Source organism: Gossypium hirsutum, chromosome D05, assembly GCF_007990345.1.
Source record: "Gossypium hirsutum isolate 1008001.06 chromosome D05, Gossypium_hirsutum_v2.1, whole genome shotgun sequence".
NCBI lineage: Eukaryota > Viridiplantae > Streptophyta > Magnoliopsida > Malvales > Malvaceae > Gossypium > Gossypium hirsutum.
Window position 1 is genome coordinate 30,722,382 of NC_053441.1, and position 18,421 is coordinate 30,740,802.

At 33.0% G+C, this 18,421-nt stretch overlaps 2 protein-coding genes across 3 annotated transcripts; both read left to right on the forward strand.

Moving 5' to 3' along the window:
• On the forward strand, positions 1-2,356 carry LOC107904182 (probable terpene synthase 9). Its single transcript, XM_016830465.2, has 7 exons — positions 1-174; positions 261-516; positions 632-1,004; positions 1,078-1,296; positions 1,373-1,511; positions 1,583-1,831; positions 1,909-2,356. The coding sequence occupies exons 1-7, from the start codon at positions 67-69 to the stop codon at positions 2,197-2,199; spliced, it is 1,635 nt and encodes a 544-aa protein (XP_016685954.1). The 5' UTR covers positions 1-66; the 3' UTR covers positions 2,200-2,356.
• Positions 2,357-16,780: 14,424 nt separating this feature from the next.
• LOC121217944 (uncharacterized) lies at positions 16,781-18,195 on the forward strand. 2 transcript variants are annotated; one of them, XR_005914206.1, is made up of 3 exons: positions 16,781-17,408; positions 17,480-17,725; positions 17,803-18,195. XR_005914206.1 is itself a non-coding variant. In XM_041094667.1 (2 exons), the coding sequence occupies exons 1-2, from the start codon at positions 17,257-17,259 to the stop codon at positions 17,688-17,690; spliced, it is 363 nt and encodes a 120-aa protein (XP_040950601.1). In that variant the 5' UTR covers positions 16,781-17,256; the 3' UTR covers positions 17,691-18,195. The 2 variants fall into 2 exon arrangements, 1 of the variants encoding a protein (XP_040950601.1); XM_041094667.1 differs by having other exon boundaries at positions 17,480-18,195.
• The last annotated feature ends 226 nt before the right edge of the window (positions 18,196-18,421 follow it).

Sequence of the window (18,421 nt, forward strand, 5' to 3'; positions counted from 1 at the left end):
AGCTCCATAGCAATTCAAAACTTACAATATATTGAAGAAATAAGCAAATCTCAAACTTATTTCTCAATGGCACCAACATCCCAATACTTGAATGATGAGCAACGTCGAACCGCTAACTATCATCCCAGTATTTGGGATCCCACCACCATCCAATCCTTTACCACTCCATACACTGTAAGTTGTTTTGCATGCTAGGCTTGTGATAAATGTTATTATAGATATATGTTGCATGTAACAGCCCTTTTTCTTTTGAATTTTAGTACGAACTCTATGCTACACAATTGGAGGATCTGAAACAAAAGGTTAGTAAATTGCTTGCCTCAACGAAAGACAAAGCTGCCTTGTTGAAGCTAATAGATTCAATGAAGAGGCTTGGAGTGGCCTACCATTTTCAGGAACAGATTCAACAGGCTTTGAATCAATTGAATTCGGATCTAAATCTTGTGTCCAATGATCTTTCCACAGTTGCATTGCATTTTCGGATCCTACGAGAGGATTGCTATCCTATTACCGCAGGTTTGTTTGTTTCTGGATGCTTTCAAATTTGTTGGCTTATTAAGCACGGTGACGTTACAAACAAATTCTATCCTTTTCTTGTTTTCGTTTTAACTATTATGGTAAAATTAAACAGATGTGTTGGAGAAATTTAAAGGTGGTGATGGGAGGTTCATGGGGAGCTTATGTGGGGATGTTGAAGGGCTTTTGAGATTGAATGAAGCTTCATCCATGGCAATACAAGGCGAAAAAATCCTTGAAGAAGCTAAGGCTTTTAGCAGTGAAAATCTCAAGAATATAATAGGGAAACTGGAGAAAGTTGAGGCTAAGCAAGTTCAACGGTCATTGGAAGTTCCACTTTATTGGAGGATGGAAAGGATTGAAGCACGAAACTTCATTGATTCCTACGCCACGGATGATTCAAACAGCTCAGTTTTGCTTGACCTGGCTAAGTTAGACTACAATCTTATCCAGTCAGTTTACCAACAAGAACTGAAACAACTTGCAGAGTAAGATTAATTTACTTATAATATATGGTTTTTATTTTCGAAATTGGGTTTTTATTCATTGGATGAAAAATAGGTGGTGGAGGGAATTGAACTTCAAGGAGAAACTTAGTTTCAGCCGAGATAGATTGATGGAAATATATTTTTGGGCTACTGGTTTGAGCTTTGAGCCCCAATATGCCAAATGCAGGATTTGCTTCACTAAGTATGCGTGCCTAGCAACTGTAGTTGACGACATCTATGATATATATGGATCACTTGAAGAACTCGAATGTTTCACCAAAGCAGTCACTGGGTAATATATAGTCTTTCTTTCATAATATTTTTATAGCAGCTAAAATTGGGTTTTTGATTATATGGATTTGCTATAGGTGGGATGTGAAGGTCGTCCAAGAACTTCCGGAGTACATGAGAGTAATGTTCTCAGCCATTTCAGACTTTACTAATGAATTAGCCCAACAGACCTTGACAGACCATGGCCTCGACGTTCTGCCCTACATCAAAGAACAGGTAACATTGAGAGCCTGAGAATTAATATTTTGTAGAATTGGCTCTGATTTGTTGTTATTTGCCAATTGCAGTGGGCTATACTTTGCAGAGCTCATATCAGAGAAGCCAGATGGTTTTATGGAGGTCAAACTCCCACTTTTGATGAATATATTAAAAACGCATGGATTTCAATTGGAAGTCTCGGAGGGTTGGTTCTTCTTTGTTTTGTGGAGGCAGACTCCATTGTTAATCAATTTCCAAATTGTCTCAAGGATTATTCTCAATTATTTTATTGGTCATCTCTCATTACTCGACTTAGTGATGATCTAGGTACTTCCAAGGTAATATATTCATTTGTAATACATAATTTGCTACAGTCACTAAATTCTAGATTTGCTAAATTTGTTTCATTTTGAAGGCTGAGATGGAGAGAGGGGACATACCAAAAGCAGTGCAGGCTTATATGATTGAAAAAGGAGTATCAGAAGAAACAGCACGAAATCATGTCAAAGAACTGATAAGCAATTCATGGAAGAAGATTAATGAAGAAATTTTGGATAATCGTTTCTCTCGAGCTATTGTGAATTTATCTAAGAACATGGCTCGAACTGCTCAATGCATATACCAGCATGGCGACGGATTTGGGACATCTACCGGTGTCACTAAAGATTGTATTATTTCATCAATTCTTAGGCATTTTTCAATTTGAGTATTTAACTTGGTAAATGCATGCATTGATTGAATAAAGAGTTACACTAAGTTTGGTTTGCTGTAATGGAATAAAATTATAATGTACTAGAGATGTAATGAAATAGGGTTGTAATCCGTTTGAAATGGAATAAAACTATAATAGTACTTTTGTGCTTGATTGAATAAAATGAGGTTGTAATAGCATAAGGAAAAAAATGAAATGACCAAAATACCTTTAGCAAAATTGTTTTAGGTGGATGATTACTAAAAATAATTTAATAATAAATAAATAATTAATCATATTTTAATATAATTATTATTAAATATAATTTAATAAAAATAATTTATAATTTAATAATATTTTTAATATAATTATTTTATATTAAAATATTTTATTTTAAATTATATTTTGAAATTAAATATTTTATATTAAATTATTTAAATTTTTTTTCTAAGTTCAAGTTTTAAAGGACTAATTTGGAAAAAAAATTGTTATTCAATGTTGCATAAAATAACCATTTTTTGGTAATACCAAAGAATAGCTATTACGGTAAGACAAGTAATAGGAAAGTAATGGTCATTTCAACTAAATAAATGAATGATTTATCATTTAATGAATAGGGGAAATGCTATTCCATTCCCCCAACCAAACATGATGTTAATGTTATTAAATCTTTGTATTATTTTAAATTAATATCATATTTTCTTAAACCTGTAATATTCTTAAATTGAATAATAAGTATCTTTTGTCTAACAATATTAACTTGCACATTTTGAATTTAAATTTATACACTTATAAATAATTTATTTGATTTTCAAATATAATATTTCATAAAATAAAACTATGTTATGCAATAAGAGAATGTTACTTAAAAATTCAAATTAAAAACATATGACATTTCTCGTATTCTTGATTTCCTATAAATATAGGATTTAATCAATCCACTAATATAAACTGAAAAAACTCTTATATAAATTATATAACATTCCACTATTAAAAATAAATGAAATACACACTCTAAAATATAGTTTATTTTATATTGATAACTTAATTTGTTTTTTTTTTTAATTTAGTAATTCGTTTCTCACTAATTAATCACTGATGTGGCACATTAATCTATTGAGTGAGGACTGACACTTTTTTATTGACTTTTAACTTAAAAACTTCTCTATAATTAATTTAAACCATTTTTGGGGGTTCTTTCTCTTCTCTGTACCTCAGAATCCTCACTTCTCTCTCCGCCGATGAAAGCCACACCAAGTCATCCCCATCACTTTTATGCATGGCACTGATGTGTCTGTCATTGTACTATCACCATCTGGTACCACCTCAACATCCAAAGACGGTGATGATACTTGCAAGAACTAAAACAACTCGTAGAGTAAGATTAATTTACTTATAATATGGTTTTTATTCATTGAATGCAAAAGAGGTGGAGGGAGTTGAACTTCAATGAGAATCTTAGTTTCAGCCAAGACCGATAATTAATGGAAATATATTTCTTGACTACTGGTTTGAGCTTTGAGCCCCAATATGCCAAATGCAAGATTTGCTTAACTATGTATGCGTACCTACGTCAATGACATGTATGGATCACTTGATGAACTTCAATGTTTCACCAAAGTCGTGACCAAGTCTTATATTCTTTGAATTATACTTTTTATTTACTACAAATTATTTTTATATTTAAGCTTTCAGCACAAATATTTCTTTTGATTTCTATTAGAATTTAGTCAAAATTGTATGCCATACAAAAAAAACCTTTCTATTTTTTCTTTTGTTGAGATTTCAAATTTTAAATAAGATATATAAGATAAAATAAGTTGAGTCAGACACAAATATTTTCAATTTTCCATAACTTGGGTTGCTATGGGTCGGACTTCAATTTTCCTTAGTTTGATTGCTATTTAGGTTTAGATGAAACTGATCTTAATAACAATTTCTCATAATAACAGCATTTCATGTAAATTTATTGTAAAATTGATTTTTTTTATATTTTATATTTACTTATTTTATCTATCGCAAAAACAATCAAATATATAAAATATATTTTTTACTAAATTAATTATCTATAACAGTGTTTTGTCTTGAAATTTAATAAAATCAGTTCTATTCTTAACTGAAATAAAAATAATAAATTTTAGTTAAGATATTATTTTAAAAAAATATTTAAATTTTATATAAAAAATATTACTTATATTTTATTACATGAAAATGATCTTTAATAAATAAAACTACACTTGTAAATTTTATTAATGATACAATCTAAATTTCTTTGTTTAATAACATTATTAATATATTATAGTTACAAAATTACAAAATTTTTATTTAATTCACTAGGCTTTTAAAATATCTGCTACATAGCATTCTCTGTTCGCACCGCCGGCACTAATCGTATGCTCTCATTCCCCTTCTCTTTTACAATTTAGTTTTTTCATTAAACAACTTTGAATGTCAAGAATCTGTGAATCAAAATCCAAACAATTTTCTTCTCAAATCTTCGACATTAATCATTAGATTAACTTGGATCTAAGGTATGTTCTTCTACTTATTGATGAGTATTGATTTATCGTATCGATCAACGAATCATCGCTTTGGAGCTCGCTAGCCGAACTTAAGAAAACACACTTAACAACCCAATCTCTTAAATAAAAACTTTTGAATAGTTCAATGACTTAAATGAAAACTTTCGAATAATTCAGTAATCAATTTATAACTTTTTGAAATTGGGTGATCATAACATAAAACTTACAAATAGTTTAACCACCTTGGTTGTAGTTAACTTTTTTTTTTAATTTTAGGGTAAACTACCAAAATAGTTACTTTTGTTTACCTCAGGTTACATTTTAGTCACTTATGTTTGAAATGTTATGTTTTAGTCACTTACGTTAACGTGTTGTAATATTTTAGTTATTGAGCCATTAATTGTCGTTAACGGTGTAATGGTAAGTTGACATGGCATGTTAAATCAACATTGAAAAGAAAAATTTTAGGTTAAATTATACAATTGGTCCTCATATTTGTTTTTTGTTTTGAGCAATTTAACTTTTTTTATTTTATATTCTTTTAGCTTTCTTTTTTTTTTCTTCTTTATTTTCCATTCTCTTCCGCTTCTCTCTCTCTTTTCCTCCATTCTCCATATCTTTTAACGTAACTTTTTTATGTTTTCCATTTGTTAAAACTTTTTTATGTTTATAAAAAAAGAAAAGGCAAAAGCTAAAACCAAAATAAAACATGCTTTGCATATATATTCTTACCCCATAATTATAAACCCTCACCATCCATCATCAATTTAACGAACCAATTTGGATCTCTCAATGACCTAGTCCACAAGCTCCTCTCACTTGAAGACCTCGTCAACCGTGACTTATGACAGTCCACCCTCAACAAAGTTTTCTGAGCCCGTCCCTTAACCTCCTAACCAACCCCCACAACCACCTTATCAATCTTACCTACAATATTCTCTCCCTCTCAAAACTATGTTGTTTCATGGATTCTTCAAATGAGCTCCACACTCTTAATGAAAAAAATGACCACCATACGAAACTTACCCTCAACTTTACCACATTTGTTTGGTTTCATGCTCCCTTTCTCTCTTCTACTCATCTATGCTCGGCTTCCAATCAAGTTTGCTTGGAAATATCCAAGAAGGTTTAGATCAATTTTATCGTTTGCTTAATTTTATTCGTCAGAAAATAAAAGAAAAGGAAATGAAAATCTACACGATTCTGTAAAAGTTTGGAAACGAAAAAAATTTGTTTTGGATATAAAGAATTCAATTTATGTTTAGATTTGATTAAGGATATGATTTTTTTATATTGATTAGTTAGATCCAACTTTAGTTTCAAAATTAGGTTATATTCAAATCGAGATTTGATTAAGAATGATGGATTTTCAGTTTTGAGTGAAATTCTATTTAGGGATTGTAATGGGCCATTTATTCCTGGACCCTAAACAGACTAAACAAATAAAAATAAAAATAATTAACAGTCCAAGTCCAAATGTTATAGGCCCAATTTACAAGTTAATAGCCCAAACCCTAACCCAAAGTCTAAAGCCCATAACCTAAACTAATTTAGAAACTTTGAAACCTAGTTTTCTTTGGTGCCGCTCCTCGTGCCTCTGCAGCGTGCTCATCGCCCGAAGTCTAATGTACGTCTGCTGCTTTGCACCAAAACGGGAAAGGCACGCGTCCCATCTTCCATTGACTGAGCGTCGAACCTGCAAAAGAGAACAAAAAAAGAACACAAGAGCAACAATAGAGAAACAGTAGCAGAAATGAAAACAAACAGTGTAAGGCATTCGACTATAAAAGCCACAAATTCAATGTAACCTGGACACAAAAATTTACAAAAAAAAGACCAATAAATAAAAAAAATATCAAATTTCAAGAGGTGATTTATTTTCTTTTTTGTTTTATTTATTTTTGAATCAAAAGCAAAAAGTAATAAATATATATAAAAAAGGAACCCTTTTTACCCGTCATTTGGTCGCACCAATGGTGTTATCTCTTTCAGTTCGAAGGTCACCGAATCCCTGGGGATTCGGCCAAGGCTGCAGTAGAGGACAAAATCGAAAGGTTTCCCTTTTAAGATTTTGGTGGGTTTTTGGGTATTTTGGTCTTAAATCGGGGTTGAGTGTAGAAAAATGATAAAAAGACTTTTTTATTATTTTTCTGGGCATTATGGACGGCGGCGCCGTCGCCGGCGGAGCTCGACGACTCCAACAATCGGCCTGAGGATGGCTCGGAGAGAAGGGAGAGGTTTTTTAGTTTTTTTTTATAAATAGGGTTAAAATAAATTTTTTAAGGTTATTTGGCTTATATAGGGTGCCAAAACAGCACCATTTTAGAAGGGTTTGAAAGGCCCAAAAACAACGTCGTTTTGGGGCCAACCTGATCCGACCCAGAGGATCCGCATGTTTTTAACTAAGGGTCTATTTACCCTTTCAGTCCTTCCGCTTTTATGGCCTGTTTCAATCTAGTCTTATTCTTTTTTTTTTCTTTAGGGTTTAGGATTTAGGGTTTTGACACATGTCTATTATTTTTATTTCTATGAAAATAATGCATCTTTGTGTCCCACTTGGCAAATATTCTATTTTTCTCTCTCTTTTTTCTCATACTAATACTACACATTTAATCATTCTTAAATTTATTTTTTTATTGGGTCTCCTTTTATTCTTATGATAGGTCTCTAGATATCAATAATATGAGCAACACTGCTGTTAACTCAAAGTCTCCTTTCGAGCAGGATATGTGTCTAAAGGAACCTTAGAACTTTAAAGATGATTGAAATTGTAACTTGTCTCCTGATTTGTTAAAGATGGTAAAGCAAGATGAGAAACAGATCCTACCTTACGAAGAGTCAGTGGAAATTGTGAGCTTAAGGGATGAACCAAAAAAGAAAGAGGTGAAAATCGAAACTTGCATCACTACATAGACAAGGCAAGACCTCGTTGAGTTACTTCAAGAATTCAAAGATGTCTTCGTATAGTCATATCAAGACATGCCTGGTCTAAGTATTGATATCGTGGTACACCGGCTTCTCATAAAGGAAAAATGCAAGCCGGTCCAGCAGAAACTTCGAAGGATGAGGCCCGATGTGCTGTTGAAAATAAAAGAAGAGGTCAAGAAACAATTCGACACGGGCTTCTTACAAGTGGTTAAATACTCAGAATGGGTAGCTAATATTGTCCCCGTCTCCAAAAAATATGGGAAAGTACAAATGTGTATAGACTAAAGGGACTTAAACAAGGCCAGCCCAAAAGACAATTTTCCATTACCGCATATTAACACTTTAGTGGACAACATGACAGATTACTCACTGTTCTCCTTCATGGATGGCTTCTCGAGATACAACTAGATAAAAGTACATTCTAAAGACATGGAAAATACCACGTTTGTAACCATGTATGGAACATTTTGGAATAAGGTGATACCATTTGGGCTAAAAAATGCGGGAGCGACGTATCAAAGAGCCATGATAACCCTGTTTCATAATATAAGGCACAAATAAATTGAGGTTTATGTCGATGATATGATCGCAAAATCCCTAACAGAAAAGGAGTATATACAAGTCATAAGGAAATTGTTATTAAGATTGAGAAAATTCCAACTAAAGCTCAATCCAACAAAATGTACCTTCGGGACTAGGTCGGGGAAATTGCTAGGATTCGTAGTCAGTGAAAAGGGGATTGAAATTGACCCAGATAAAGTCAAGGCTATACAAGAGTCGCCTCTGGCACGCACTCAAAAAGAAGTTCGAGGTTTCCTAGGAAGACTAAATTACCTCACTCGGTTCATTTCACAACTAACTGAGAAATGTGACCCCATATTCTGTCTTATTAAGAAACACAATCCAGGTGTATAGGATGAGGAGTGCTAGAAAACATTTGATAAGGTTAAACATTACTTGTCTAATGCCACAATGTTGATGCCTCCTAGCCCAGATAAGCTACTAACACTGTACTTGGTAGTATTTGGAAATTCTATGGGATGTGTGCTTGGCCAACATGATGAGTCAGAGAGAAAAGAGAGGGATATATCACCTCAGTAATAAGTTTACTGAATGTGAGACAAAATATTCGCCAATTGAAAAGTTGTGTTGCGCCTTAATCTAAACAACCTAGAGACTGAAATAGTACATGTTGTACTATACAACTTGGCTAATCTAAAAAATAGACCCCTTAAAGTACATGATAGGGTCAACTGTTCTGAATGGAAAGATGGCCCGATGGCAAATTCTGCTTTTCGAATTTGATATAGTCTATGTGAACCAGAAGCCAGTAAAAGGGAGCGCAATAGCAGATTTTCTAGCAATAAGAGCTCTAGAAGATTACGAGCCTTTGAACTTTGATGAAGATCTGATGTATGTTGCAACCACTGAAGAAGATGCTCAAGAAGGACATCTTTGAAAATTAAATTTTGACGGAGCGTCAAACGCTATAGGTAACAAAATCGGGGCAGTCCTAGTATCCCCAAACGGATATCATTATCCCTTTACTAGTAAATTGCACGAACAATATGGCAGAATACGAAGCATACATCATGGGTATACGTACGACTATAGAACGCAAGATCAAAGTATTAGAGGTATATGATGATTCTGCACTAGTAATCTATCAACTCAAAGGAGAATAGGAGACGAGAGGCCTCAACTTAACCAATTATCGAAGGCTGGTCCTTGAATTAGTTAAGAAGTTTGATGACATCACCTTCTGCTACCTCTTGCGATATGAAAATCAGATGGCTGACGCTCTAGCTACCTTAGCTTTCATGGTCAAAGTGAACAAACAAGAGGATGTAAAACCTATTCAGATGAGTATTTATGAGGTTCTAGCTCATTGTTACAACATCGAAGAAGAAGAAAAGGATTATTACCCTTGGTGCCACGATATATTGCGATATGTGAAGAATCGTGAATACCCTGACCAAACAACTGAGAATGATAAAAGGATGTTGAGGAGATTGGCCAATGAATTTGTCCTAGATAGGGAGATCCCATAGAAAAGAATAAAGGATTAGGTGCTACTAAGATGTGTGGACGCCGTTGAAGTTAAAAAAATCTTGGAAAAAGTCCATGAGGGTGTTTGCGGAACACATGCTAATGGTTTTACAATGGCTAGACAAATAATGAGGTTCGTATATTATTAGTCCACCATGGAAGGAGATTGCATCAGTTATGCCAAAAGATGTTATAAGTGCCAAATTTATGGAGACAAAATTCATGTGCCTCATTCACCTCTTCATGTTATGACTTCTCCATGGCCTTTCTCTATGTGGGGCATGTATGTCATTGGGCCGATCTCGTCAAAAGCTTCCGATGGGCATCGGTTCATCTTTGTGGTCATCGACTACTTCACCAAGTGGGTAAAAACTGCTTCATATGTCAATATTACAAAGTCGACAGTCAACAAATTCTAGAAGAAAGAGATCACATGTCGGTATGGAATGCCAGAAAGGGTCATAACTGACAATACATTAAACTTGAACAACAATACAATAGTGGAGGTCTGTGGTCGACTCGAGATCAAACACCACAACTCGTCACCATATTGCCCAAAAATGAATGGTATAGTAGAAGTGGTCAATAAGAACATTAATAAGATAGTGGGGGAAAATGATAGAGACTTACAAAGATTGGTATGAGAAATTACCATTTGCCCTCTATATCTATTGAACGTCTATTAGGACCTCTACCGGGGCAACGCCTTTCTTATTGGTTTATGGAATGGAGACAATTTTACCCATTGAAGTCGAGATCTCTTCTCTCCGAGTTTTGTCAGAGTTAAATTTAGATGAGGTAGAATAGATCCAATCTCGATATGATCAACTAAATTTGATTGAAGAAAAGAGGATAAAAACTATCCATCATGGTCAAATGTACCAAAAATGAATTATTCTAGCTTATAACAAAATGGTTCATCCCAGAGAATTTCATTAGGGGGACCTGGTATTGAAAAAAATCTTTCTCATACAAAAGAACTTTAAAGGAAAGTGGATGCCAAATTGGGAAGGACCTTATGTGGTAAAGAAAGTCTTTTCTGGAGGAGCGTTGATTTTGACTGAGATGGATGATAAAAGCCTACCTAATCCTGTGAATTCAAATTCGGTCAAGAAATATTTCACTTAACAAAAAAGGAGAGGCCAAGGCAAAAACTCGTAAAAGGGCGCCTTAAGACCAAAGGGGTTTTGAGTTGAAAACCCAGGAAAGGGCAATTCAAATTTTGATCAAATGTGGGGCATGTGATAGTATTTGCCTCTTTGAGTTAACAAGAAAAAGAGATGTTACATACTGGGGCATCAACAAAGTACTCTAGATCTCCTAAACACATATCAAGTTCAAAAGGGTCATCGAGAAGTTAGTGCGAAAAAGCTCATGCTACGATATCTAAGGCATGTAGTTTCATATTACTCATTTTATATTTTATCAACGTTTTTTTCTATTTTGATTAATTTATTCATTTTGAGTTTTGCTCCTAATAAATTTTAATCTTGTCCACTGTTATGATCTCTTTCAAGCATATTACATTGAAATAACGATTAATGGACTAATAATATTCAAGTAAAAAGAGTTCTGCATATTGCTTTAAAAGGTTTTCTAAATAGTACGAGGATCTGAGACAGGACCACTAGTCAAAACTAACCAAATTCAAGAGTTGGAAACATTTGGGAAAGAATAGTCTAAATTGTGATTATTTCTTCGGGTTTCCTCTCAAAAATACTATCCGAACAAGAAGGTAAGGTAATACGTCAGTGATAAAACCTTGATGAACAACGAGCAATGTCAACCTAAGTATTAAAAGGGGATCATTCTTGACAAATGGCATTCTACATCCATGCAAATATCATTCATACACATTTAGTTAGGAGCATTTGGTTCATTCTGATCATAACATCCTAATTTCTTGGCATAAATATAGGCCTATAAAATGGATTCTACAGGTCATGTTCCCTAGAGAACAGTGTAACAAATCAGTGAAACCATAAATCCTATACCTCTGAAGTTGCAGTGGAATGGATTGAAGTTATCGTGGCAAATCTTATCTCCCTGAAGTTGCAGTGGAGCAGATTAAAGCCACAAATTCTATCTCACTGAAGTTATAGTTGAGCAGATTGAAGATACAAAAATTATCTCCTAGAAGTTGCAGTGGAGCAGATTGAATATGCGAATCTTATTTTCCTGAAGTTGCAGTCGAATAAATTAAATCTACAAATCACAAATCCTATACCCCTGAAGTTGCCGTAGGATGGAATGAAGTCGTTATGGTGAATCTTATCTCTCTAAAGTTCCAGAGAAGCAGATTAAAGCCGCAAATCTTATCTCTTTGAAGTTACAGTGGAGTAGATTAAAGATACAAATCCAATCTCCCTGGAGTTACAGTGGATTAGATTGAAAACACAAATCTTATCTCCCTGAAGTTGCAGTGGAGTAGATTGAAAACACAAATCTTATCTCCTTAAAGTTGCAGTCGAGCAGATTAAAGATACGAATCTTATTTCCCTGAAGTTGCAGTGGAACATACAAATCTTATCTCTCTGAAGTTGCAGTGAAAAAAATTAAAGTCACAAATTTCATCTCCTTAAAGTTGTAGTGGAACAAATTAAAGCTAAAAAACTTATTTCCCTAAAGTTGTAATGGAACATATTGAAGCTACAAGTTACAAATCTTATCTTCCTGAAGTTGCAGTGGAGCAAATTGAAACTACTAATCTTATCTCCCCAAAGTTGCAGTGGAGCAGATTGAAGTGACAATTCCTATAACCCTTAAGTTGCAATGGGTTAGAACAAGGCTACTTGAAAAAAAGAGACACCAAAGAAGTCAAGATTCGACGAGACCAGACAAAATTGGCCCTTCTTAAAGTCTTTGATCCATTCCCGTTACACGTCAATGAGCAAAGTGCGGCAGCTGTAATGAGCCATTTTTTCCCAGGCCTTAAATAGACTAAACAAATAAAAATAATTAACAATCCAAATCCAAATGTTACAGGCCCAATTTACAAGTTAACAGCCCAAACCATAACCCAAAGTCCAAAGCCCATAACCTAAACTAATTTAGAAACTTTGAAACCCTAATTTTCTTTGGCGTTGCTCTTCGTGCCTCTACAGCGTGCTCGCAGCCCAAAGTCTGACGTGCGTTTGCTACCTTGCACCAAAAAGACAAAGGCGCGCGTCCCATCGTCTGTTGACAGAACGTCGAACCTGCAAAAGAGAACCAAAAAAGAACACAAGAGTAGCAGCAGAGAAACAGTAGCAGAAATGAAAGCAAACAGTGTAAGGAATTCGACGATAAAAGCCACAAATTCAATGTAATCTGGACACAAAAATTTACAAAAAAAAAGCAATAAAAAAACAAAATATCAAATTTCAATAGGTGATTTATTTTCTTTTTATTTTATTTATTTTTGAATCGAAAGTAAAAAGTAATAAATATATATAAAAAGAACCCTTTTTACCCGTCGTTTGGTCGCACCACCGGTGTTATCTCTTCCAGTTCGAAGGTCACCGAATCCTTGGGGATTCGGCCAAGGCCGCGGTAGAGGACATAACTGAAAGGTTCCCCTTTTAAGATTTTGGTGGGTTTTTGGGCATTTGGGTCTTAAATCGGGGTTGAGGGTAGAAAAACGATCAAAATAGGATTTTTTTTATTTTGTTGGCCACCGTGGATGGCGGCACCGTCGCTAGCAACCGGTGGCCATCGCGGTGGGAGCCCGGCGACTTCGACAACCGGTCAGAGGATAGCTCAGAGAGAGATGAGAGGTTTTTTGGTTTTTTTTTAGAAATGGGGTTAAAATGAATTTTTTTGAAGGTTATTTGGCTTATATAGGGTGCCAAAATGGCACCGTTTTAGAAGGGTCTGAAAGGCCCCAAAATGACGTCGTTTTCAGGGTCGACCCGATCCAAACCAGGGGATCCATACGTTTTTAACTAAGGATTTATTTACCCTTTTAGTCCTTCCACTTTTATGGCCTATTTCAATCTAGTCCTATTCTTTTTTCTTTTTAATTTTACCCTATAATTTTATTTTTATTTCATTTTAGTCCCCTGAGGAATGATGTCGTTTTAGGGACAGGGAATAATTGCACAGTTAGTCCCTCCTCCTTTGCGCACGTTTTATTTTAGTCCTTCATTTTGCCTGTTCTTTTTTTTATCCTAAACCCTAAACCCTAAATTTGGTTTAAATTGCAACTTAATCCTCATTCATTTAACTTCAACCCTTAATATATTTTATATATGATTTATTTATCTATTTATTATCATTTACTCTTTTTATATATTTAAAGATTATGTTTATGTATTATTTTATTCTTATCTTCATTACTACTACTATTATTTATTTATTTATCCTTTATTTATTCAATGCCAACCTTTTTCATGAATTATTATTATTTGTTTATTTACCTATTTATTATTATTACCTTGTTTTTTTCATTTTAAAATTCATATGGTTCATATTTGTATATATTATATTGTCATTAATATCTCATTTTTATCTTATTTTATTTCATTTTTCCTTTTATTTTTTGGGTACTTTTAAGTCGTGTCTTTTCAATCATGTATTTTTCGTTTATTTTATTTTAAGTTACTTTATCTATTTATTTAGATTATGTTATTATTATTAAAGTATACCCTTATTTATTTATATTTTATCATTCCAATATTCTATCCATATAGTCATTTTATATTATTCCATTTATCACTACTATATGTTAAGTTTAGATATGCCCGTCCATTGAGGTATTGTATCCAAATAAAAAAATACGCATCGTTTTAAATATGATATTTGTTATTGTTTAGAAAAGAAAATTTTTAAAAAAGAGAAATAATACAAGGTTCCGTACTTGGTGATTCGAGAAGTCGTGCTCTAACTTACGGGGTTCGACTTTCTCGTTGAACCTAGATAACCGAACATCCCTTTTAAATTTAAGTCGCATGAGTTTTAAATAACAGTTAAATAAAGAGTAAGTTTATTTTAGAGGACCCGAAATGCTGTGTCTTAACTTATGGGATATGACCCTTTTGTTACCTCGAGATAAGATCTTTTACACACGTTTTGATTTTACCAAAAAATACATTAATACAAAGAGGGATCGTATTTTAAACTCTTTTCGAGTTTTCAACTTTCAACACTAAGACATTAATTAATCAACTAGGTATCAATTTTGGGTGTTACGAGGGTGCTAATCCTTCCTCGTGTATAATCAACTCCTGAACCCACTTCTTGAAGTTTGTAGACCAAAAATCGTTGTTTTAGTAAATCAAACCGTTTATTAAAACAATCAAATCATGAGGTGACCCGATCACACCTCATAAAAAAGGATTGGTGGCGACTTCTATTTTCGTTTTCGTTTTTAAATAAAAAGTCGATTTAAAAAAAATTTCGACAGGAACCATGTGAAAGAAACAAAGACTTGATTTATTTAGTGGGCAAAGATTATGTTTCTGCAGTGAAGAATATGAGAAGAGAGAAAATTAAAGGGGAAGAAGAAAAGGAAAACAAAAAAAAAAGAAAAAATTAAATTGTTCAAAAAATAAAAATATAGGGACTAATTTAACAAATGGAAAATATAAAAAAAATTATGTTAAAAGAAATAAAGAAGGGAGAAAAACAGCGAGAGAAGGGAAAGAGAATGGAAAAAAAAGTTCAAAAAACATAAAAGACAAATTAAATTGTTCAAAACGAAAAAATATAGGAACCAATCATATAATTTAACCTAAAATTTTTATTTGAAATGATAATTTAATATGTCACATCACCTTACCATTACATAGTTAATGACAATTAACGTTCAGTAATTAAAATATTGTAACACGATAACTGAAATGATCGAAACGTAACATTTTAAGTGACTGTTTTGATAGTTTTTAAGTACTAAATTTAATACTATTTATTGAGTATCGACATATTTATTTATCTTTAACTAAAATCCAATGTAGGTTCTAAGTTTGAGGATGGAGTAGAGTTGGGTTCCCACTGGATTTTATTTATTTATTTGAGCCTACTTTTTTATTTCATTTAATATTAAAAAATAAAGTTTATAGATTGATATTTTTATTTATAACTAAATCTAATAAACAAATAATTTTCTAATAAAAATAAATTTGATAAGATGAAACTGAATCAAACCTAAAATATAAAATAACTTGATAAATTCTGCCTACTCAAATAATTCAATCTATAAACACCGAAATTTAAAATACAAGTGATGCATCTCTATTATTATTATTATTATTATTATTATTATTATTATAAGAAGAAGAAGAATCTATTATTAGACATTGGAAGATACTATTTAATTTAAATAATTTTTTTAAATAATATAATAATTAGTTTATAACTTTTTAAAATTGATGGATCTTAATGTAAACTTATTAATAATTTAATTATTTTAATTATTGTTAATTTTTTTTAAATTGTTTTGGTAAATTATAATAACAGAACAAAACCCAATTAATAAATGTGACTAGCACAATTCAAAGTCAGACCACATAACAATAAACACTTTTAACTACTAGGCCATCCATCGCATAGAATTCTTATTTTTAAATTTAATACTATTTATTGCATATGGACGAATTTATTTATCTGACATCCAATGTACGTCCTAAGTTTGAGGACAGTGTGGAGTTGGGTTCCCAGTAGATATTTTTTGTTTGAACCTACTTTTTATTTCATTTAATATTAAAAAATAAAATTTTTAGATTGATATTTTTATTTATAACTAAATCTAAATAAGCAAATAATTTTCTAATAAAAATAAATTTAAAGAAGATGAAACTGAATCGACCTAAAATATAAAATAACTTCATAAAGATATTGACAGTCCACAAACTCCATATAAAGACATCCAAGTTCAAATAAGCTCCATAGCAATTCAAAACTTACAATATACTGAAGGAATAAGCAAATCTCAAACTTATTTCTCAATGGAACCAACGTCCCAATCCTTGAATGAAGAGCAACGTCGAACCGCTAACTATCATCCCAGTATTTGGGATCCCACCGCCATCCAATCCTTTACTACTCCATACACTGTAAGTTGTTTTGCATGCTAGGCTTGTGATAATTGTTATTATAGATATATGTTGCATGTAACAGCCCTTTTTCTTTTGAATTTTAGTACGAACTCTATGCTACACAATTGGAGGATCTAAAACAAAAGGTTAGTAAATTGCTTGCCTCAACGAAAGACACAGCTGTCTTGTTGAAGCTAATAGATTCAATGAAGAGGCTTGGAGTGGCCTACCATTTTCAGGAACAGATTCAACAGGCTTTGAATCAATTGAATTCGTATCTAAAGCTTATCTCCGATGATCTTTCCACAGTAGCATTGCATTTCCGGCTCCTACGAGAGGATTGTTTTCCTATTACTGTAGGTTTGTTTGTTTGTTTCTGGATGCTTTCAGAATTGTTAGCTTATTAAGCACGGTCACGTTACAAACAAATCATATCCTTTTCTTGTTTTCTTTTTAACTACTCCGACAAAATTAAACAGATGTGTTGGAGAAATTTAAAGGTGGAGATGGGAGGTTCATGGGGAGCTTATGTGGGGATGTTGAAGGGCTTTTGAGATTGAATGAAGCTTCATTCATGGCAATACAAGGCGAAAAAAATCCTTGAAGAAGCTAAGGCTTTTAGCAGTGAAAATCTCAAGAATGTAATAGGGAAACTGGAGAAAGTTGAGGCTAAGCAAGTTCAACGGTCATTGTTGTTATTTGTCAATTGCAGGTAACATGGAGAACCTGAGAATTAACATTTCGTAGAATTAGCTCTGATTTGTTGTTATTTGTCAATTGCAGTGGGATATACTTTGCAAAGCTCATATCACAGAAGCCAGATGGTTTTATGGAGGTCAAATTCCCACTTTTGATGAATATATTAAAAACGCATGGATTTCAATTGGAAGCCTTGGAGGGTTGGTTCTTGTTTGTTTTGTGGAGGCAGACTCCATTGTTCATCAATTTCCAAATTGTCTCAAGGATTCTCAATTATTTTACCGGTCATCTCTAATTACTCGACTCAGTAATGATCTGGGTACTTCCAAGGTAATATCTTCATTTGCAATACATAATTTGCTACAGTTACTAAATTCTAGATGTGCTAAATTTGTTTCATTTTGAAGGCTGAGATGGAAAGAAAGGACATACCGAAAGCAGTGCAGAGTTATACGATTGAAAAAGGAGTATCAGAAGAGAAAGCACGAAATCATGTAAAAGAACTGATAAGCAATTCATGGAAGAAGATCAATGAAGAAATTTTGGATAGTCGTTTCTCTCGAGTTATTGTGAATTTATCTAAGAACATGGCTTGAACTGCTCAATGCATATACCAGCATGGTGACGGAGTTGGGACATCTACTGGTGTCACTAAAGATTGTATTGTTTCATCAATTCTTAGGCCTATTCCAATATAGATCACCAATACTTGCTCTCAATTTTAGTTTTTCAATTTTGTTGGAACATTAGCAGCAGCAAAAACAATTTACAAAGCAGAAAACCAATGGAAATCGAAGCAAAGAAAAGAAAACAACAAGCAAAACTTAGACACTCAAAGATTGTAACTGAACATTCATGATTTTTCATTCAAAATTTGAAAAATTTATTGGAGTTACAAACTTTGACACATTGACATTTACCTAATAAGATAACTGCTCCCATTAAGCTAAACTAATACAAGCTTAAAACAGAAACAAAGATAAGCTGACATACCAGCTTTTACTTCAAAATCACATCACTAACTTA

Bases quoted from the DNA above. Each gene is read 5' to 3' on its own strand.
- LOC121217944 (XM_041094667.1), top strand. From the start codon at position 17,257: ATGAAGCTTCATTCATGGCAATACAAGGCGAAAAAAATCCTTGAAGAA. The intron at 17,409-17,479 runs GTAACATGGAGA...TGTCAATTGCAG, and splicing joins TTGTTATTTGTCAATTGCAG to TGGGATATACTTTGCAAAGC.
- LOC107904182 (XM_016830465.2), top strand. From the start codon at position 67: ATGGCACCAACATCCCAATACTTGAATGATGAGCAACGTCGAACCGCT. The intron at 517-631 runs GTTTGTTTGTTT...AAAATTAAACAG, and splicing joins TTGCTATCCTATTACCGCAG to ATGTGTTGGAGAAATTTAAA. The intron at 1,297-1,372 runs GTAATATATAGT...GATTTGCTATAG, and splicing joins TTCACCAAAGCAGTCACTGG to GTGGGATGTGAAGGTCGTCC.